Source organism: Suricata suricatta, chromosome 2 (assembly GCF_006229205.1).
Source record: "Suricata suricatta isolate VVHF042 chromosome 2, meerkat_22Aug2017_6uvM2_HiC, whole genome shotgun sequence".
Taxonomy (NCBI): domain Eukaryota; kingdom Metazoa; phylum Chordata; class Mammalia; order Carnivora; family Herpestidae; genus Suricata; species Suricata suricatta.
The window spans coordinates 20,816,884-20,839,794 of NC_043701.1; the positions used below are offsets into that span (position 1 = coordinate 20,816,884).

Here is a 22,911-nt window from a genome sequence, read left to right on the forward strand (position 1 = left end):
CCCTCTCTCTCAAAAACAAATATGTTTTTAAAAATTAAAAAAAAAAAAAAAAAAGAAATCTAAACATGACCTGCAGCTCGAAGCAGATGGTCTTTGCTCTCCAATGAAATATGACTTTGCTCTCACCTCGAATAAAGATTAGAAACTCCTAATACACATCTTAAGACTAAGAGTTTGTATCCTAGGGTTCAACCATCAGTTTTCCTCACAGGACAATCAGACACAGATATGATTAGGATCAGTGTTTCCCAACCTTTTTCATAATGACATGCATAGACCATGATAATGTTTACGGCAAACAAGGATACGGGCCTGCAGGCTCCTGTTTTTCTAGGATCAAGGTCCCCATCTCAACACAATGAAACGCATTCCATGTGCTTTGGCAGTGTCACTTAGGAAGCTCTTATCTAGACAGCTAAAACAGCTGTTAGAAGATGATAGTAATTCCAAAGTTCTGAAGATCATCCTAATAATTCAAGACTAACCAGTCTGAAAGGATGCATCTATTCCACTATAGAAGTAATAAGTATACAAAACATTTAGCACAGTAACTGGCGCATGATAAGTGCTCAATAAATGTCAGCTATTATTATAAGCTATTACTACTATATTAATTTTCCTCATAATAGTACACTTTTTAAAATGTCACCCTTCCACATGCTTTCATAAAGGGCCACCATCAGGGCACCGCACCCATCCCAGACTTAGAACTCATTCTAGACTTCTAACTACTTTTGAGGATCCAGAATGCAGGCCCAATCCAGCCAGAGCTGAAGCTTCTCCCTGAAGCCCCCACAGCCATCAAGGCTGCAAAAATCCAAAAAATCCACAGAAATCCAAGTCATTCTAACCGTTTATCCCAAGGAAGTAAACAACTATCTGCTAAATCACCACCAAGAGAGAGCTACACATCACAAATCCTTTTTCAGAATGACCTTTTAAGAAAACATGATGATAAACTAAAATTACCAACCTAAGAGCTTCCCATTTTCCTTAGATTATTTTCAAACAAAATGTATCAACAGAATGTTGGAAAGACTGGAAAGCAAACACACATCTAATATCCTAAATATCACGAGTTAATAAGTATCTACAATTATTTGAAAAGCTCAAATTAACATTTTGCCTGAATACCATAGAACCAACCCAGGGTTAAGTAAAAGACATCATTAATGTTCTGTAATTAAAGGCTGATAGAAAGGGCTGGAAAGAGGTCCAATTTCTTGTCTTTGGGCATCTGAATATCTAACTCATCTAGAAGAGACCTCTGTTTTACAAATTTTTAAGAAACTATGCAACTTCCCTAAATAGATATTTATTTACACTTCTTCTAATGACTAATATTAGAAGACTGAGAGCTACAGAAACAGTAGCAGTACATATTTTCCTTTAATGTAAACCAAAGACTGTAGGTATCATGTAAAAAAGTACAAATAAAAGAATGCTAAAAAGAGAGAGAGAGAGAAATTTCATTTTGTATGACGAAGCAAAATAGAAGCTGATGACGTACTTTATAGGAAAATATGACATTTCACTACTTGTATATCTGAAACACGCCACAGCGCGAGGGCTGCAGAAGCCAGCAGTCTGCATACTGAGGAATGCAGCACTTGGCATACAAAAAAGGCCAAGAGTTAAACGAAGTAAAATAATTTGCTTCTTCATAAACTCTTGCAGGAAAACAGGAAGCAGATTTTTATTTACAATCATTAATTATAAATAACAGAAACTACAGTTACAAAAGAGAGCAGCACAATGGATAGCCCAAATATTTTTTGTAATTAAAAAAATTTTTTTAATGTTTATTATTTTTGAGAGAGAGAGCGCAAGCGGGGGAAGGGCAGAGAGAGAGAGAGAGAGGGAGACACAGAATCTGAAGCAGGCTCCAGGCTCTGAGCTATCAGCAGAGCCTGATGCAGGTATCGAATTCATGAACTGTGAGATCATGACCTGAGTTGAAGTCAGATGCTTAGCTGACAGCCATCCAGGCGCCCCTGGACAGCCCAAATATTCTAAGACTAGCTTTCCCTCTTAGTCTTTATTAAAACCTTAGATATTCTTTTTGCCCAGTAGAACTATATGATTCAATGAAATGAACAGGCCACCTCGTGATAGGTTGGCAGTGACTATGAAGTACGCTGCTTGTTCCATAAGAGGAATTTTTCTCCCAAATCCAAACATGGGATTCTAGCTTTTATTATTATTCTTTGAAGGAACTGATTCCCTCTAATTTTAAGATAATATTGTCATAATTATTCAACAGATACAACTTAAAATTGTCAAGTCCTCAACTTTTCTACCTCCTAAATAATTAAATCCTAAAGAAAAGCAAAATAACCCTAAAATTACTAAGTTTAAGAAGGTATTATAAATACTGTCTAAACCTAAATAAATACATGCCTTAGGTAGTATTTTTTTTAAACATTACACTGCACCATACTGGTGGGCCATAAAATTAGTTTAATGAGGGGAAAAAAAAGACATAAAAAACAAATACGAGGGGCATCTGGGTGGCTTAGTCAGTTATGCATTGGACTCTTGGTTTCAGCTTAGGTCATGATCTCATGGCTCATGAGTTTGAGCCCAACATCAGGCTCCGTGCTGACAGTGCACAGCCTGTTCGAGATTCTCCGTCTCCCTCCCTCTCTGCTCCTCCCCAACTCACGAAGTCTCTTTCGCAAATAAATATTTTTTTAAAAAGCAGAATAGAAAATAACTATAATATATTGCCTTAAGGGACTCATCAGTATTTAGTTTTAGAATATTATAGCTTTACAACTTGATAAACCCTCTATGAAACAATCAAAGCTGAATCAAGTCGCTTATCTTATTAAACCTTTTTTTTTTTTTTTAATTATTTATTTTGGGGCGCCTGGGTGGCTCAGTCGGTTAAGCCTCTGACTTCGGCTCAGGTCAGATCTCACATTCGTGGGTTTGAGCCCTGTGTCAGGCTCTGGGCTGACAGCTAGCTCAGAGCCTGGAGCCTGCTTCCGGTTCTGTGTCTCCCTCTCTCTCTGCCCCTCCTCCTCTCATGCTCTCTCTCTGTATCAAAAATAAATTAAAAAACATTAAAAGAAGTTTTTTTAAAAATAAAAAAAATTATTTATTTTGGGTTGGGGGGAGAGGGGGGAGAGGGGGGAGAGAGAGAGAGAGAGAGACAGAGAGACAGAGAGAGAGAGAGAGAGAGAGAGAGAGAGAGAGAGAATATCCCAAGCAGGCTCCGCAAGGTCAGCATGGAACCTGAAGGGAGTCTCATGCCCACAAACCCTGAAAGCATGACTTGAGCTGAAATCAAGAGTCAGATGCTTAATCAACTGAGCCACCCAGGCACCCCTCTCATTAAACCTTCTAAGAAAACTTTCAAATGAAAAAATATTTGGAAAAGGTTCTACTTGAAATAATTGTCACTTAGGTATAGATTTATAGAGCAAGGATCAGAAAACTTTTCTGCAAAGGAACAAGAAGTAAACATTTTGTTTCTTCCAACTATTCAACTTTGCCTTTGTTGTGCAAAAGCAAGATATAGACTTATATAACCAGTGAATAAACAGTGTGGCAGTGTTCCCAAAATATTTTTAAACACAGGAGTCCTGAAGGATTCGGCTTGGCCCACAGGCTGTAGTTTGCTGACTGACTGTATAAAGAATTTATTTCTATTTCAGGATGCTGAAAACCTTACCTATTTTAATGAACCGACAAGGGAACATCTGTTCATCAATTTTATGCTTCAAGGTGAATGTTTCTTTGTTATAATCATTCTTTAAGCCACTGTGAATAAAAATAAGGTTATCAAATCTGACTTTCTAATTTGGTAAATACACTAAAACAAATCATACTCGGATCTTAAGGTTAAATAAAATACATGATCAAGACAATGGTAAGTATTTGAATGCGAGAATATAGGTCAAAACTTGTACATTCACATCAACTGCATTATAACTGTGTCCTCTTAGTCATACAAAGGTTAATGAAAAATGTTCAGTGTTAATTAAAGGATGTGGCTACAGTACAGGGAAATGTGTGACAGGACCTAGTATTCTTAGTGTATAACACAAAATATGTAAGCAGTAAGAAAATAATTAAAAATAATTCACACTCACATCTGACAACTTAGAGCCAAATATTAGAAAATTCTGATTAAGATGGCAATAATGTTCCTTTTATAGTTCAACAAATTTTCAAAGACAACCTTACTCCATTAGTTTAATAGCATCCACTTCATCCTAAATAAAAATAAATCCATATCACCTCTCTAACATAAACTAGGATTGAAACACAAGTATTTATGGGAAAGTCACTTACCTTTGGGTGGCCTTGTGTCTTAAAACACTTCATGACTTAAATCAAATGTTGTATAGATGTAATATTTACTCTTATAAAATTCTGTGTTAACAGGACATATTATATCATAAATATATTCTAAAACAACATGGCTTTATTTGTCCACTCTACTGGCTGTCTCGTTTTTTATTATCTATGGGGCAAATTAATAATGTCTTTCCGGGTGGCCTATGTTGTTAAAACTCATATTTACTGAGCTCCTTCCAAATGGCAGATATGTGCTAGTCACATACCTTTTCTCTTTTTAGTCTCTAATTTATACTAAACTCCCAAAATATTATTTCTGGATTAGGGCAATTGATCTTAATGTTTTGGATAGAGTCAGAATTTTTATAGCAAAGATTTTTACTGAAGCTCAAAATATTTCTGAGGTCATTTACAGTTCAAAAATAAGACTGAAAAATAAGTAGGAAAAAAAACCCCAAATTTTATCCTTTCTTCTTTAGTAACAATATTAAGCAGTGGCTTTTGGTTTAAAAAAAAAAATGCTAACTTAAGCCACAATATTAAAATAAGCCACTAGAAATGCAATAGTAGAAATATTCTTTTCTCCTATGAAAGAAAAAAATCAAACCATACAGATTTAGCGACAAAGAGACAAAACTAAGACTAGAATTTGTTTAAAAGACAACTCTTTCTTCCCCAAGATCATAACTCACCTGGACAAGAGCTCTGTCATATTTTCTTCATTCATTCCACCAAAGACTTTAAATTTCTTCAAATTGCAGACATGAGTTTTCTCATATTTTCCAAAGGTGATGTTCTGGACTATGGCAGGCCTTTCAAGTTTCAGAATCAAGTACTAAGAAAGGAAACAACCAAATTATATCCTCCTTTGTTTAGAATAGTTAGACAACTTTAAAAGTTAAAGCTTTGACCCATCCCATCCATTCTGCACTGACAGAATGTGTTTTAAAGCTGAAAAGGGAGTATTCAACAGGCCTGTATAGGCTCTCCCATACTACCACCACTTTCTCCCAGCAAACGCAAAGATCATCCTGAACACTGTAGATGAAGGGAGGAGAAAAGGACGAGTCAGCTAACTTCTAATCAAGGCACACCATTCAGTAAAAGATAAATAGACTAAGAATTACCAAATAAAACAAGATTAGATTGCAAAAGTAGCAATCACATTTTCTCATCAACCATACTCTGAGTGATAAAATTTTAAACCTAAAAACAAACGTAGAGATTTACTAACCACCCCTGCCAATTTTAAAAATTAAAAAACCTGGACCTACTATAGATATGTCTAATGTAGCTCAAGATTTCCTGTTATACACTAAATAAAATGGAGTTAGTTAATTAGGGGACACATTTTACATTATGTAGATTGTTTCAATTATAAAAATCAAGAAGGAAACTACCACTGGTTGCGTATATGGAGGAAGAACTATGCAGGAAAATGATTCAGAGGCTGTTGGCAGTGGTTTCATGCTGATAATGGGTAATGCGCGTGACAAAGGCACGGGAAGAATAAAATTGGTGGTTGGCCCTACTTCCTACCATGCACAGAAAATTAATTCAAAATGGATCAAAACCGATCCAATGTCAGTCCTTTAGAATCAAAGATCTACATGTAAGAGCTAAAACCATAACGTTCTTAGATTTAAATAGAGGTAAAGATGAGATTCTGGATTTGGCAACAAATACTTAGATATGATATCAAAAGCACAAGCAACAAAATCTAAAATAAATTACCCTTCATTAAAATTAAAACTTCTGTGCATCAAAGGATACTACCAAGCAAGTGAAAATATAACCTTCTGAATGGGAGAAAATATTTGTAAATATAAACTTAATAAGGGCTTAGTATCCAGAAATATAAAGAATTCTTACAACTCAACAACAAAAAAGGCAACCTGACTGAAAATGGCAAAGGCCCTCAATAGCGCTTTTCCCAAGGAAGACAAACAAAAGGTCAACAGGCACATAGAAATCATTAGGGAAATGCAAATTAAAACCACAAAGAAATACAGCTTCACACCCACACTAGGATGGCTACAATTTAAAAAACAAAAATAAAAATCACCAGAAAATAATGATTGTTGGGTGAGGTAATAGAGAAAATGGAACTTGGTAGCTCAACAGTTCCATTTTATATTGCTGGTGGAAATTAAAATGGTGCAGATGATATAGAACATACTTTGGCTGTTCCTCAAAAAGTTAAATATGGAATTACTAGACGACCCAGAAGGTCTATTCCTACATGTATACTCAAAAGAAATGAAAAAAGGTATCCAAATAAATACTTGTACACAAATGTTCAGAGCAGTACTATTCAAAATGGCCAAAAAATAGAAACAACCCAAATGTCCATCAACTGATAAATGGTGAACAAAATGAAGCGTTTCTATAAAATGGGAATACTCTTCAGTTATAAAAAGGAATGGAGTACTGATACATGCTACAACATGGATGAACCTCAAAATGATGCTAAGGGAAAGAAATCAGACATAAGAGGTTATGAATTATAGGATTCCACTTATATAAAATATCCAGAACAGGTAAATTCACAAAGGCAGAAAGCAGATTAGTAATTCCCAGGAGTTAGGTTACGAGAAACAGGAGAGACTACCAGGCAACCTTATGGAGTGATAAAAATATCTTTGAACTAGATAGAACAAATAGTTGCACAATACTATGAATGGACTAAATGCCACTGACATGCACATTTTAAAATGATCAATTTTATGTAATGTCCATTTTACCTCCATAAAAGAATGAAGCTGAGGTTGACATGAAAGATTATGATGATAATGATAATGATAAAATCAGACTTAACATTTTGTGGGCACTAAACTCCCTTGTCCGGCACATTGCTCAGATTTTAACATGCATTCTCTCATTTTAGTGGGAGTAAGAGAAATAGAAGTAGTTTTTTAATAATAGTAATTGTCCTCTTTGTCCTCATCTTAAAGATGAGGAAATTTTGGCTTAGAAAGGCTAATTAACTTGACCATCATATCAATGCTAATCACTGACGGATGTGACTTTAAAAATCAGTCTGACTGGTTGATATTACTGGTTGGGTGACCGAACCACCATTTCCAACCCAGTTTTTCCTAGCTACCTTTCAGCTAAAGGTAGGTATATGACAAAATTCTTAGATTTAAGCAGCAGTTTACTGTGGGTTAAATGTTGCTTTCCAAAACAAACGTTAACCTCTTTGCTATCTCAACAGTAGAAATAGACAACAACCACTGTGCAACCATGAAGAAAAAAATCAACTAAGGGTTGCTGGAAGGTAGGTGGGTGGGGGATGGGCTAACTGGCTGATGGACACTACAGAGGGCACTTGATGGGATGAGCACTGGTGTTATATGTAAGTGATGAATCACTAAATTCTATGCCTGAAGTCACTACTGCACTATATGTTAATTAACTTGGATTTAAATAAATTTTAAAAACAAATGAAGAGCATCTCAGAGACAGCCAACTGTGAGCCACTCAACTTTCACTAGAAGCTGTCTTAACTAGTTTTTGGGTAGTAGATATGTCTAATATTTTAAGTGTGGTGCTATTTTGAGGGTATATGGATAAAAATTTATCAAATTGTACACTTCAAATGTGAAGTTTATTGTATGTCAATCATACCTTGATAGCTATTTAATAATAATGAGAGTTAGTATTAAGAAAATGAATAAGCAAGCCACAGACTTGGAGAAAACATTATACATAATAAATGTATACATAAAATATGTGTATTTCAGGGTGCCTGGGTGGCTCAGTCGGTTAAGTGTCTGGCTTCGGTTCAGGTCATGATCTCACGGTTTGTGGGTTCAAGCCCCACATGGGGCTCTGTGCTGATAGCTAGCTCAGAGCCTAGAGCCTGCCTCGGATTCTGTGTGTCTCTCTCTGACCCTCCCCTGCTTGCAATGTCATTCTCTGCCTCTCAAAAATAAATAAATAAATAAATAAATAAATAAATAAATAAAATATGTATTTTATGTATACATTTATTACATGTAAAATAAATACATAACTAAGAATTTATACCTAGAATAAATATAAGCAATGCCTCCAACTCAAGTAATAAAAAAAGCAAATCACTCCTTTTTTAAAAAATGAGGTAAAGAATTCACAAAAATAAAAGATAAATGAGCAGCCAATAAGCAAATGGAAAAAAGGTCTTAAATCTCTTTAGTCATCAAAGAAGTAGAAATTAAAACCACCTCACACCAACAATACTCACTGAAATTAAAATGTGTGTCAATGCCAAATGTTGGTGGAACTGTGAAACAACCAGCAGTCTGATAGTTTCATATAAAGTAATATATCCCTACCTTATAATGCAGTAATTCTACCTCTACATATATACCCACAATAATAAAATATACATATTAGTTTACAAATCTTCGGAAAGAATGTAAATATAAGCTTTATTCATAATCACCAAAAACTGAAATGATGTAAATGTCCATAAACAGGAGAATGGGTAAATAAATTATAGTATATCCATAGAACAGAATGGGATTCTGTAATGAAAAGAAATACTGATGCATGCAACGACATAGATAAACATGAAAAACATTCTGAGCAAAAAAAGCCATGTATGATTCTATTTATATTAAATTTTAGAACTAGAAAAACTAATCTATGCCAAAAGAAATCTAAGCAGCAGCTGCTTCTGGGTAGAAGGTGGGAAACATATAGATTCACTGGTAAGGGACAGAAAGGATCAGTCTAAAGTGATAGAAGCATTTCATTTTGTGTGAATTATATTTATGTGTGCATGTTTCAAAATGGATACTGTATACCTAAGGTCCATGTACTTCATTATATGTAAATTACATTAATTAAAACTGTATTATACAATATTAGTGATGTTCCTTTCACAAATTGGGACAAAATACCATTAAGACACTTTATAAATGTACTGGTATCCTGGCTGTATAGCTAGAAATTATACTGAAATGGATATACTTTTTTTTTTTAAGATTTTTACTTAAGTAATCTCTTCACCCAACATGAGGCTTGAACTCAGAACCCCAAGATCAAGAGTCACATGTTCTACAAACTGAGCCAGCTGGGTGTCCCTGAAATGCTTATATTTTCATATATCTTCTGCCTTGCTTTGCATTTATTCTAATATTCTTATTATGGTTCATCAGAGAAAAATAAGCTGAATACATTATAAAAACTAAAACATATACCTACCCACTCACCACATATACCAACTGTATTAAATAATCACTGAAATTTCTCTGACCTGCTCAGATTATACAAAAGAAGGAATGCTTGCTGTTTGTTAAACAATTTTAACTGCCTTCTTTGGCCCCAGAAAGCAAAGGATATTACCTAAAATCATACTTTTACTTAAACTACCTCAGAAGGAGCTTATAATTTTAGTATAAGACTTATGATCTGGGCCGCCTGGGTGGCTCAGTCAGTTAAGCCTCTTACTTCGGCTCAAGTCATGTACAATTTTTTAAGTTTATTTACTTATTCTGAGAGAGAGAAAGAGTGCATGCAGTAGAGGGGCAGGGAAAATCCCAAGCAGGCTCTGCTCCCGAGGCAGGGCTCAAACTCACAAACCATGAGATCATGACCTGAGGAAAATCAAGAGTTGGTCACCCAACCGACTGAGCCACCCAGGCGCCACTGTAACTACATGTGTATTTTCACCAACCCTAGGATATCTGCCAGTCACCTTGAAAGACAGACTTTCCATTGCAGTATCAGTAACTCCAATAAAACATTCTGATGAAGGAGAAGGTACAATTACTATCTTAAAGTATTTATGGGGTTTTTATTAATGCTGTATTTATTTACTCGCCACCTGCCAAGATGATCCAGAATCAAAAGCAACATTTTCCCTTAGGTCTCAAAATATCTGTGCCCTACCACAGTGAAAACAGCTTTAAGGTTTTTGTTTATACAAAATATAAATATTAATTAAAAATGAGAATAAATAAAGATGTTAGAAGTAGAAGAATGAAATTCAAAAGAAATAAAAAAAATCCACTATCCTGATAGAACTACCACCACCATTTTGACAATAAATCAATTTAACTCTATGCACACAGATTCTTTACATAGGTGGAGTATCTTACATGTTGTTTTTAATGTGCATAACTTTTTAAGTAATTGTTTTGTTTTCTCTTTTCCATCCCTCATCTCTTCCTCTCTTTAAATAACCAATGCTAACAATCAGATGTGTGTCCTCTCTTACCTTTATCTGGGGTCACTGCATCAAATAAAAATATACATACATAACTACATACATACATACTGGTGAGGGAGAGTCATTATTCAGGTAACAATAGTAGGATCTTATTGTAGATACTTCCCTGCATCCTGCATTCCTTATTTTACAGTAGAAATCCCTCCACGTTAACTGGTATGAAGCCAGTTCATTGCATGAAAAATGTATTCTAGCATTCCCCTAAAGAGAGGTATTCCCTCTTTTACTCTGAATTATATTACTCAAGAACTGCTGTTGTCAGGAGCGCCCAGGTGACTCAGTTGGTTGAGCCTCCAACTTTGGCTCAGGTCATGATCTCAGTTTGTGAAGTTGAGCCCCACACTGGGCTCTGTGCTCTCAGCTCAGAGCCTGCTTCAGATCCTCTGTCCCCCTACCCTCTCTGTTCCTCTCCTGCCTGTTCTCTCTCTCTCTCAAAAATAAACATTAAAAAACTGATTAAAAAAAAAAGAATTATTGTATCAAATATTTGTGTACATCTAACATACTTATGTTTTTATTTCTAAAAGGCAGAGCCCTAGGAGGAACTGAGTAGGACAAATGTACTCTCCATATCAATAGCCTTTGCCAGATTATATTTCAAGAAGACTGTAATAATTCAGATTTTCAATTTCATATTTCAGAATGTATAGGTACCCTTCTTCCCAAATCCCTGCAGCAATGAGTGTTATCATTCTTTGAATTATCTCTATAGACATTTAAAATAATCTATTGGCTAAAAAAGAAAAACACTATAAACTTGATAGGATATGAAAAGGAAATGTTTGAAGGTACAGAATACCAGAGCGAACAGAAGCAGACTCTGGTGGGAAGTTCGTTCTGGTGTGAAGGGGAGCCAGTAAGCTGTGAGGTGGGGCCGAGCTCCAAAGCTTTCAGCGTGCAGCTAAGTGCACTCTCAGAGCAGACACAGCAGAGCAGAAAGTAAAGAGACCAGGAAAGTAAAGTTGGGAACCATGGAAGTTGAAGAAAGTGGTATATCAGGGTTCTCCAGAGACACAAAACAGGAATAGGAAGCTGCGAAATCCCATGATATGCAGTCCACAAGCTGGAGACCCAGGAGAGCGAATCCTCCACCCTCAGGGAGGCCTGGAGATAACCGCAGTCCTGGAAGACACCTGGAGTGCGACCTTGAGCCAGAACCATCCGGCAGAGTCTCAGATCCCTGACCCTCAGTAACAGCGTGAAGTAATAAACGCTTGTTTTTAACTGCTAAGTTTGGGTAACTTATTACACAGCAATAGATAATACAGCATCCAAGGCCAAAATAAATATTAACAGTTCCATTTATTAAGTAGTTAAGTCCAAAGAGTTTAATAAGTGTTTATGTACTGACGCTTTAGTAGCCATTTGAAAAAAAAAAGATATAAACTAAAACAAAAATATTTGTATTTCATTCCTAGGTTAACAATTACCCACTAACGTGCTATATGTGCCTGCTGGACAGTGCACAACAACTCAAACTTTTGAATTTGACTAGAATCTATCTACCACTCACATTTCCTAAACCACATTGATTTTCTATGTAATATTTATTTTTTTTATCACAGCAAACAAAACTTTCAGCCAAAGAAGAATATGGCCATGGCACCACTGAAAGGTACCATAGAAATCAGTAAGATAGGATGCTACTTTTCAAAGATCTTACAATCGAATGAAGAAAATACATGCTAACAACTAATCACAACATAAAGTAGAATGAAAGGAGTCCTATGATTCTATGGATACAAAACACGTATTTCTGCTATCAAAAAAGAAAAGGATTTGACATTAACTAGTAAGAGTAATACTTCCATTTACCCACCACCTTGAGAAAATGAGGCTTCCAGATAATACAAAATATAAAATTTAGAAATCTAGAAATAAAACACTTTAAGAGTATAGGATAGGCTAAAATCTTATTTTTATGAAGAAACACAATCCTAGAGATATGAATGCTCTAACTTCAGATTACATAGTCAATGGTAGATTATTTACAACAATATGAGATAGAGACAGAAGACATATAAAACATAGTTTAGGGGCGCGCCTGGGTGGCTCAGCTAGTTAAGCTTCTGACTTTTTTTTTTTTTAATTTTTTAAACGTTTATTCAGTTTGGGGAAAGAGAGAGAGAGAGCGCGAGAGAGTGAGAGAAAGAACATGAGTGGGGGAGGGGCAGAGAGAGAGGGAGACACAGAATCGGAAGCAGGCTCCAGGCTCTGAGCTGTCAGCACAGAACCCAATGCGGGGCTCGAACTCACAGACCACAGGATCATGACCTGACTCAAAGTCAGATGCTTAACCAACTGAGTAACCCAGGCGCCTGACTTAATCTCAGCTCAGGTCGTGATCTCATGGTTCATGGGTTCAAGACCTGAGTAGCGCTCAGTGCTCACAGGGCAGGATTCTCTCTCTGCCCCTCTGCAACTTACACATATGTGTCCACTCTCTCTCTCTCAAAATAAACACAAAAGAATATTTAAAACATATTTAAGAGAGACTATAAAAGAATTTCCCCTACCTTTCCTTCCTTGTCAAAAATAATACCCAGTCGGGAAAAAAAAAAAAGAGAGGCAATATTCTTTTTTTTTTTTTTTTTTAAATTTGGCTACTTGTTAGCAAAAGGCTTAAAAATGTATATATATGATGTTACATTTTTTTCCAAGTGCTTACGCAGGCCATTTTCAGCATCTGGACAACTACCACCCAGTCAAAAACTACCAAAATCTCTTGCCTGGATTATTGCAATAGCAATAATCCTTATTATTGCAACAGCAATAATCCTTAGTGACAAACCCCAAACATCTGTAACAGTCTGACCTAGAGCAATCACTAAATTTGTACCTACTAAATTGAACGAATGAAAGCTACAGACAAAAGGTGAGAAGGCACTGCAGGCATAATTCCTGGTCCCTGTTGTACACAAACTTACCTCTCTCAAATATTCAATCAAACACTAATCTAGCTGTTGCTGTGAAGGAATTACGGATGGATGTAATTAAGGTTTCAAATCAGTTCACTTTACTTAAAATAGAGATTATCTGGGTGGGCCTCACCTAATCGTGAGTCCTTTAACTCTGAGTCTAGAGATCAGGGACAAGCAGCCAGAAATTCAAAGGACAAGAAGGAATCGATGCATCATTGCTGGCTTGAAAATGAAGGGGGCCATGTGGTAAGGAATGTGCGTATGGTCTAAGAACTAAGAATAGCTTTTTAATTTATAGCAAGAAGAAAACAGGCCTTCAGTTCTATAACCACAAGAAACTGAATTTTGACAACAAAGCTCACTGCTTCAGAGCCAGCAGCTGAGAGCGGAACCAATACCTGAATTTCAGCGTTAGGATACTCTGAACAAAGAACCCTACCTGTGGGATTGTAACCTAGGAAGTGGCTTTAAACTAAATTTGTGATTTGTTATAAAGTAATAGCAAAAGAATACAGAGGGACCTGCCTTAATGAGGACAATGTTAAAAATCACAAAATCACATAAAGCTTTAGATTTACAGTTAAATTTATTAGAGTTAGAATAAAAATTCCATTCAAGGGGCGCCTGGGTGGCTGAGTCTGTTAAGCCTGGACTCTTGATCTCAGCTCAGGTCATGATCTCACAGTCGGTGAGACTGAGCCCCATGTAGGGCTCTGTGCTGATAGCAAGGAGCCTGCTTGAGATTCCCTCTCTCCCTCCCCACCTCTTGTGGCCCTCCCCCACTCACACACCTGCTCATCTATTTTAATAAACATTTAAAAATGTTAAAAAAAAGAATAAGGGGTAAGATGTTTAATTGGGGTCCTTTCTGGCAAAGCTTCAATGAGTAGAGAAATGAAGACAAAAATGAAAAACATTATTACTTTATTTATTCTAGTAAGTAAAATTGAGGAAGGTATGCAATATCTACTGAAACATATACCCTAATATGGAATATTATCTATTTTTCCAATAGAGACCCCCTAAATGTTGTATTTTGTTTTTCTATTTGTTACTTAGATGTTTCTATCTTTTCTGTCACACTTTATCAGTTGTCAGCTTGCTGTTAAAGTGCCTATCTTCTATAGCTAGACTCTCATGCACAAAGTTACGTCCAGCTGCTGGAAAGTGAGGAAATAACTAATTAAACAGAGTAACATTATAACCAAAGGAGATTCTAGGAAAGGCCCTCAGGACCTAAAATTTCATCACAATGATTTTGGTTTACCAGAGTCCTCTTTTTATCCTTTCTGATTATCAGAAAGGATAAAACCTGTTCAAAACCTGACAAGTGAATTGTTACCATACAATTACTCCTAATTATTTGTGGATTCCATATTTGTGAATTGCCCTACTAAAATTTACTTTCAATGACAAAATCACTACAGATTTCAATACCAACAGCACTTTCAGAGTCATTTCCAGACATTTGCAAAGCGACAAAAATTCTGAGTTGCCCAATGCACTGTCTGCCAGCTGAGGTCAAACAAGGGACACTCTGCCTTCTTGGTTTAACTCTATCATACAATAAATGTCCTTTTCACTGTCTACTTAGTGGCACATTTTTTTATATTTTTGTGTTTTCTGCTAGTGATCTTGCTCTCTAAAACGATCCCCGAGCAGAGTGCCGAAAGCAATGTTTAATGTTTCTAAACCCAAGACGGATGTGATGTGTCTTTCAAAGGAAATATGTGTCAGGTTGGGGCAGCAATGCCCCTGTTCCAAAGGAATTTCTGAGAAGTTCCCTGAGCCCCCGGGGGAATGTCAGTCCGGCCTTTCAGTGCCCACCTGGCTTGTGAAGCTCTAATGAGAGACCACTGCACTCCTGCAGCAGCAAAGGGAGCACCTACACACAGGAAGACATATATGGGAAAGTTTCCTAGAATTATGTTCAGTTTTCTCTGGCTAAATCTAACTGAGACAAAACCGTAGCTTCCTCAGAGGTCTGCCACATGCCATCAGGCAGATCCTGAGAAAGACTCTGAAAACTCTCTGGCTTCGCTGTGGCAAGACTGACTCATATTGTGATTCACGGTCTCTGGGCTCTTATTTCAAGCTTCACTTCGTTCAGACATAAGTTATAGTGCTGTGGCTGTAAGTTCAATGCTAATGAATAAACAACATCTATAAAATAAGGTGTCTGTAAACAGAAACATACAGAAAATGAGGTTATGTACTGTTTGGTAAATAAGAATGGTATGACCAAAGAAAGGCAAACAGGAATCTAACCCTGTATTTCCCCTAGAAGCAAGGCTCAGTATTCATGATGCAGGGTTCACGGCAATTTTACACACTATAACTATTGTAAATAACAGAATTAACTATAAAACCGAAACACATTAGAAACAAATACTTTTCACAGTTTTAAGGCACTAAAGTAGCTAAAGTACATGCACCAAACCTTTACAATTACCATATGGTCATGGGGGGGGGGAGGGGGATTTAGAATCACTAAAAACAAATATAGAGAAATATAGACAATTCTCATACTAATTATATGGTAACACTTCATGAAATAAGGTTTCTCCTTATCCAAAATTAAAATAATAGAACTAAGTTATATATCCTGAGTAGTGCTTTGAAATATGCAGATCAAATAATAGTTCATTATTAAAATAAATACAAAGGTAAGTAAATTTTTGTATCTGTCATACCAATATTATTGTCAATTATTTTCTCAGTGATCTATGACAATAATATTGGCCCTTTACATAAAGTACATTATATTTTACTTATTTAAAAAAATTTTATTTTTTTAACCTTTAAAATTTTATTTATCTATTTAGAGACAGAGAGTGTGTGTGAGAGAGAGCATAGGTCGGGGAGGGACAGAGAAAGAATCCCAAGCAGGTTCCACAGCATCAGTACAGGGCTTGATGAACTGTGAGATCATGACCTGAGCCAATACCAAGAGTCAGATGCTTAACTGACTGAGCCACCAAGGCATCCCAAGTACATTACATTTTAGAAACTGTTTCGGGGGGGCGGTACCTGGGTAGCTCAGTCGGTTAAGTGTCAGACTCTTGATTTGGCTCACATCTTGTTCTCACTGTTCATGAGTCCAAGCCCTACATCGGGTTCTGCACTGATGGTGCAGAGCCTGCTTGGGATTCTATCTCCCTCTCTCTCTGTCCCTCCCCTGCTTGCTCGCTCTCTCTCTCTCAAAATAAATAAAAATAAACTTAAAAAAAAGCAAAAGTCTTTTTGGACAATTCTTTTTTATTTTCAACTGTAATCTGCAATTTCAGTTTTTCATTTCTTTCTTTTTTTAATTCCCTGCCAAAATTTTCAATATTGATTTTCATCTCCTTTTTCCCTTTAACACAGTAAGGGCACTTATTTTAAAACCTATACCTAAAAGTCTGTTATCTGTAAACTCTTATTTTGGGTAGATATCAAATACAGAAAACTAAAAACTAGATGTCTAGCATATTAATTTCCTCTCGAAGAGGTAGATCTGCTGCAGGTCTATGACTAGTGATACTACCACTTCCTGATTATTTTCATTAAATTTCAAGGGCTGAGATAATATGAAATGGGCTTCCCTGTAAGGGTCAGAGTATCTCCGGCTCATCCTTCCTCCTCAAGCATAGCTTCAGGGCCCTAACCCAGAGCAGGGAATCCACTATGCTACCACATTACAGGCTCTGCTTTCTTTTTTTTTTAATTTTGAAAAATTTTTTAATGTTTGTTTATTTTTGAGAGAGACGGAGACAAAGACAGCATAAGCAGGGGAGGGTCAGAGAGAGAAGGAGACACAGAATCTGAAGCAGGCTCCAGGCTCTGAGCTAGCTGTCAGCACAAAGCCCAATGTGGGGTTTGAACCCACAAACCACGAGATCATGACCTGAGCCAAATCCAGACGCTCAACTGACTGAGCCACCCAGGTGCCCCCAGGCTCTGCTTTCTGTTCTTTATCTTCCTGGACTCTAGAAGTTTGTCAGAAGTGCTGTTCAGCTTTTCAGGATCTTAACCACTTCTTTAGGGATCAACAAATACGCAGTGGCCCTAAAAGTAGTTCTGGGTTCCTGTATCTTCCTCAATCTTGGCCCCATCACTCTTTACTTCCTTGTTACCAACACACTGCACCTTAAAAATACTGTTTTTCCTCTTTCTCCTCCTTAGTAGGACAGTTAGTCAAAATTAATTTTTCTCATTATCTTTTCCATTTAAAGAAGTTTTATTTGGTTCTCTTTCAAATCTGTCGGGTCACTTTTTAACGTTTCCTATTCCTTACAAATACCTTTTATTTAAATATGGTATGTAAACTATTTTAAATCCAGTATCTTTTAGTAGTTTTACTTTTATACCTAATGTTTTTGTAGGTTTCTCTATAGTTCCTTCCTAGTTCTTACTAAAGGCACTTTGTTTTCTGGTACGTTTGGTTATCTTTGGGTGCGTACTACTTCCTTTCCTTGAATACTGATCTAGGGAGACTACCTGAAGACTTGGGGAAAGGTAACTATCTCCAGAGAGGATCTGCATTTGCTTTTATTGAGAACCTTAAGTTATCCAGGATAACTTAAAATTAAAATCACACCATAAGATTTCCTGAATTGCCAAGTATTAAGAATTTGATTACCAAATATATACAAAAAATAAAAAATACATAGCTGAAATCTCTCAAGGATGGGTTTTCTCCTTCATATTCTCCTCTACTCAGTGCCAATGTAACTCCTCCCACAGTCCCCCCAGGTTTGGAGATTTCTGCTGTTTTATACATATTCTGAGAACTCATCAATTTAGGGTCCCAGCTTTCATAACCTTTATGTATGTCCATCTTTTAAAAATTTAACCTTTTTAGGGGCATCTGGGTGGCTCAGTCTGTTAAGCATCTGACCAGCTCAGGTCATGATCTTGTGGTTCTGCTGACAACTCAGAGCTTAGAGCCTACTTCAGATTCTCCCACTCTACCCCTCCCCCTTTCATGCTCTGTCTCTCTCTCTCTCTCAAAAATAAATAAACATTAAAAATTTTTTTTTAAATTCAGCCCTTTTAGTAATTTGCAGAATATGGTTGTCGGGGACTGGGGGATAAGGGTTGGAATTAATATTGTAGACCTAGCTCACATCCACTAGAAGTACAAGTCTATCTGCTACATAGCTATACATTAAAACTGTCCCCATTCTATCACATATGACAATTTCTCATAAAACTAAGTAAAATCTGAAATTACTTTCAATTATATTTTTTCTGACGAGACTGCTATTCTTTGAGATTGGCTACATGGAACCCCAGTTACATTTGATGTGTAATTACAATGAGGAAAACAGTTTCATGTTATCCATTCCCACGGTAAGTGAGTCTCTTTTACTTTATTTCTTTATTTTTTTTTAAGTAGCCCCAACATGGGGTTTGAACTCACAACCCTGAGATCAAGACCAGAGCTAAGATCAAGAATCAGACACTTAACTGACTGAGCCACCCAGGTACCCCAAGTTAGTCTCTTTTAAAGCACAAAAACTTTAACTTCTACTCTCAGACTTACCACACTGAATATTAGTTGATTCAGGGTATTTCTTGGCTTATTAGAAAGACAGACAATAGTTAATTCAATGCTATAAAGTTTGGCACCCCATGGGTGCTTACTAAATAACTTTTGAATAAATAAGCAAATGAACAGGTAAAGAGACATTAAGTATTACTGCCTTCAAAATACTGTTCCCTAACCAAGAAAGGAAAGTTCACAGTAAAAAGGTTACCAATGTTTCAGTAATCATGAAGAAGATTATATTCATTAGTAGGTGAAAACAACAACTGAATAAAAAACACAAACACACCAAATTTGAGGGCTCAAGTAAAATGAAAATGTGAATAAGAAAAACTGGATTAAAAACACAATGTATGCATTGTGCACGAGAGTGGGGCTTGTACCAATAACACACAATATAACCCCACAAACAAATGCAACAAGGTCTGAATATAAGCAGGAAAATGTAAATTAAAGCCACAGTGAGTTATAATGAAAGATCTAACAGACTGGCAAAATCTAAAAATCAGCCATCTAGAAGTGATAGGGAGAATGTAATGCACAGTAACTTTTGTGGAGTATCAGTGAGACTATAAATCATACAGCCATTCTGGAAAACAGTTTTGCTTTTACCTGATAAAAGCTGAATATATATATACACCCTAAAGAAAATCTTGTACACGTGTATCAGGAGGCAACATACAAAAATGTTCGTAAGCAGCAAAATAGCAAACAACTATATAAAAAACTAAAAAGCCTATCAATTGCAAAATGGATAAATACATTTTGGCATACTTATAGTATTTGGAATACCTAAAAACTAAGAAACTACAATTATACTCAACAACATTAATATATAAATAACAAAGCAAAAGAAAAGAGGATCAGGATTTATAATGAGTGATTCAATTTATATTATATTTATATAAAGTCAAAGCCAGATAAAAGGACATTTATATGTTGGTTTTTGCGAGAGAGCATATGTATGTATGCGCATAAAAGCTGGGAAGGGGCAGAGAGAGAGGGAGAAAGGGAATCTTACACAGACTCCATGCCTAGTGCAGAGCCTACGCAGGGCTCCATCTCATGACTGTGAGATCATGACCTGAGCTGAAATCAACAGTTAGACACTTACCTGACTGAGCCACCCACGCACCCCAATACAGGACATGTATAAATATGTACATATATAATCCTGTGAGAAAATGCTTAACAAAGCATGAAGTAATAGTTACTGGGGTGGGGTTAGAGAAAAATATAAGATAGGACTACAAGCTTCAACAGGTTGTGGTTGTTTTAAAAAGATAGTTGATGAATAAATTGATAATTGTTTATTATTCTTTATACTACATATTAAAAACTATGAATATATATTCTTTGGATGTATATTTAAGCACCAGGTGACCCTAAAAGATATGCAGTTAAAATATATATAAAAGGAAAAATAAGTGTAAACATTAGGTTTCCAAAAGTTACACTAGAAATGACACTAGAATTTACTTTCCTCTCTGCTTTACCTATCAGAGCATTAATTTCCTCAAGCCTACGGACATAATAGTGTTAATGCTTAAAGAATATAACTGAAAGAACAACATTTTAAATTTAAATGACCTGAGACAACACTTTTCAAGGAAAGAATTTAGTTCATGATCTTGACATCATTTAATACACCACTTTAGTAAAATAACAAACTACATTAAGTTTATTTTCCCTAAAAGGCAGTCATTGAGTCACTGAGTCAAAGTTCAAGTTACTAACATTTCCTTAAACATTTAAAGAATGACCTGAGTTTGGTACAATAGAAGTCACAACCTCTGCTCAGATCGGCACTCAAATCAGTTACTGCTCAAAATAGTAACAGGACCTTAACGGGTTCTTACCATTAACATTTTCCTCAAAAGGTATCAAGAAACTTAATTTTGCATCATTAGTAATCTGGAAAAAACACAGATTTAAAATGCTCCAGTAGACAGAAGTAAAAGTCTATGTTTCATCAAATTCCACACTGCATTTGCCTATGAAATAAAAATTCTTTTAAAACTTAAACAACTAAAAAATAAAAATAAAAATCTACCTCACAATTTCAAAGACTGAATAAATTATTAATGAACTCCAGATAATGTCAATTAAGTGCCTATTTAATTTTGACTTCTAAATGGTATCAGGAGCTTCACCTTACCTGGGGAGGATAGTTGCTCTCTGAAGACCACCTTGAAGATTGGTCATTTGGTTTATCCACTAAAATGTTTCTGAAATAAAGAAAATTATAGCAAATAATTAAAATTATAAGTGAATATGGGAGTGCCTGGGTGGCTCAGTCCATTAAGTGTCCAAATCTTGATTTTGGCTCAGGTCATGCTCTCACAGTTTGTGAGTCTGAGCCCTGCGTCAGGGTCTCTGAGCTGACAGCACGGAGCCTGCTTGGGATTCTATCTCCCTCTCTGCCCCTCCCTGCTCTCTCTCTCTCTCAAACTAAATAAACTTAAAAAATAAAATTACAAGTAAACATGAATATGGAAAAAAGTATGAATAATCTACCAGATGCTGAAATTTTCATTATTATATAGTGTTTGGAGCTTGAACAGAAAGAGAAAATAAAACAAAGAAAAAGAAAAGCTCTAATATATAGGAGATTTAAAAAATGTGATAAAGGTAGCATTTCAAACAATGGAGAAAAGCAAGAAAAAATAATAGATACTTCTACTTCATACCAAGCAACAAAGTGAACAGTACATGTATTTAAGGTAAAATAAGTAAATAAATAAAACACCTAAGAACAAATGTTACCAGGTATACATATGATATATATCACTATATTATACAATTATATTGTTATATTGAATGCTATATATAATAATGCATATACAATATCATATATACATATGTATATACATACAATCAATCTTTAGATTAAGAAGTATTTAAAGCACAGCGTCTAAATCAGAACTCTGGGTGAAAAAAAGGAAATGATGTAAGTAACTTTGGAAGATGGTGCTTTCTCTGGAAACTATAAGGCTAAAGACAAATGGAACCATATTTAAAAACTGTACTTTATTTGGTAAAGTTGTTTTTCAAGATATATGGGTTAATTCTGAAATAGTTTACATGTATACTGGGGTTGAATAAATAAGTAAATGGACAGCAGATGGTGGGAACCAAGTTTCTCACTTTGGAATAGAGAGTTACAGAAAAGCAAAGGGAGGATAGTTAGAATGAACCCTGTGGTACTGGATTAGAGCCAGAGACATCACTGTGAACTCATGTTTAGTTTAATAGTTTAATTTACACAGACAAATATAAATGAAAGTAATCATAGATATATGTGTGCACACACACCACAGTCTTTTCTAGCTCTGTTCATTAAAAGGGACTAGAATTAGTGACACCCCAATAGCAATGAGTACACCCAGCATGAAGATCTTGGTTTCTACATAATATTCCCCAGTAAAAGAAAATAGGGATTCTAAAGTAAATGGCTGGTTCTAGGATTGGAGCAGAGAATTCAAAAGATAAATCTGGAGCATCTTGTAGTATTCAAAAAAATTAAAAAAATATAATCCTTCTATCTTGAGTTCTTTTTATTTCTGAATGTTATGTAAGAATAAAGGATCCATCAAATTCAATAAGATAAAATAAAGGATGGAGATGTATCAAAATGACACAGAGAAGCCAACATAAAAGAATGAAAGAATGAACAGCCAAAGCTGAAATAATTTAAACAACAAAATAAGTAGTGAGTATCAGATTATAGCCAAAGAATATAATAAACATCCATGAGTCCATACTGATATAAATAACCCCACTCTAACCATCCAACAAACTCGAATTGAAGAACGTTCAACAAAATATATGACTAATACCCTTCAAAACCCTGAATATAATGAAAACCAAGGAAAGACTGAAAACTTGTCACAGACCAGAGGAAAGTAAGGAGACATGATAACTAATAGTAA

At 35.7% G+C, this 22,911-nt stretch overlaps 1 protein-coding gene across 2 annotated transcripts in view; it reads right to left on the minus strand.

Moving 5' to 3' along the window:
- Nucleotides 1-22,911, minus strand: part of MKLN1 (muskelin 1) — a 182,728-nt gene that overhangs the window by 116,891 nt on the left and 42,926 nt on the right. For both annotated transcript variants that reach the window (XM_029923291.1, XM_029923293.1), the window contains exons 2-4: nucleotides 21,138-21,207; nucleotides 5,001-5,143; nucleotides 3,680-3,768 (exon numbers count right to left, since the gene is read on the minus strand). In XM_029923291.1, the coding sequence (XP_029779151.1) occupies nucleotides 3,680-3,768; nucleotides 5,001-5,143; nucleotides 21,138-21,207 (302 nt within the window). The remainder of the gene's footprint in view (nucleotides 1-3,679; nucleotides 3,769-5,000; nucleotides 5,144-21,137; nucleotides 21,208-22,911) is intronic.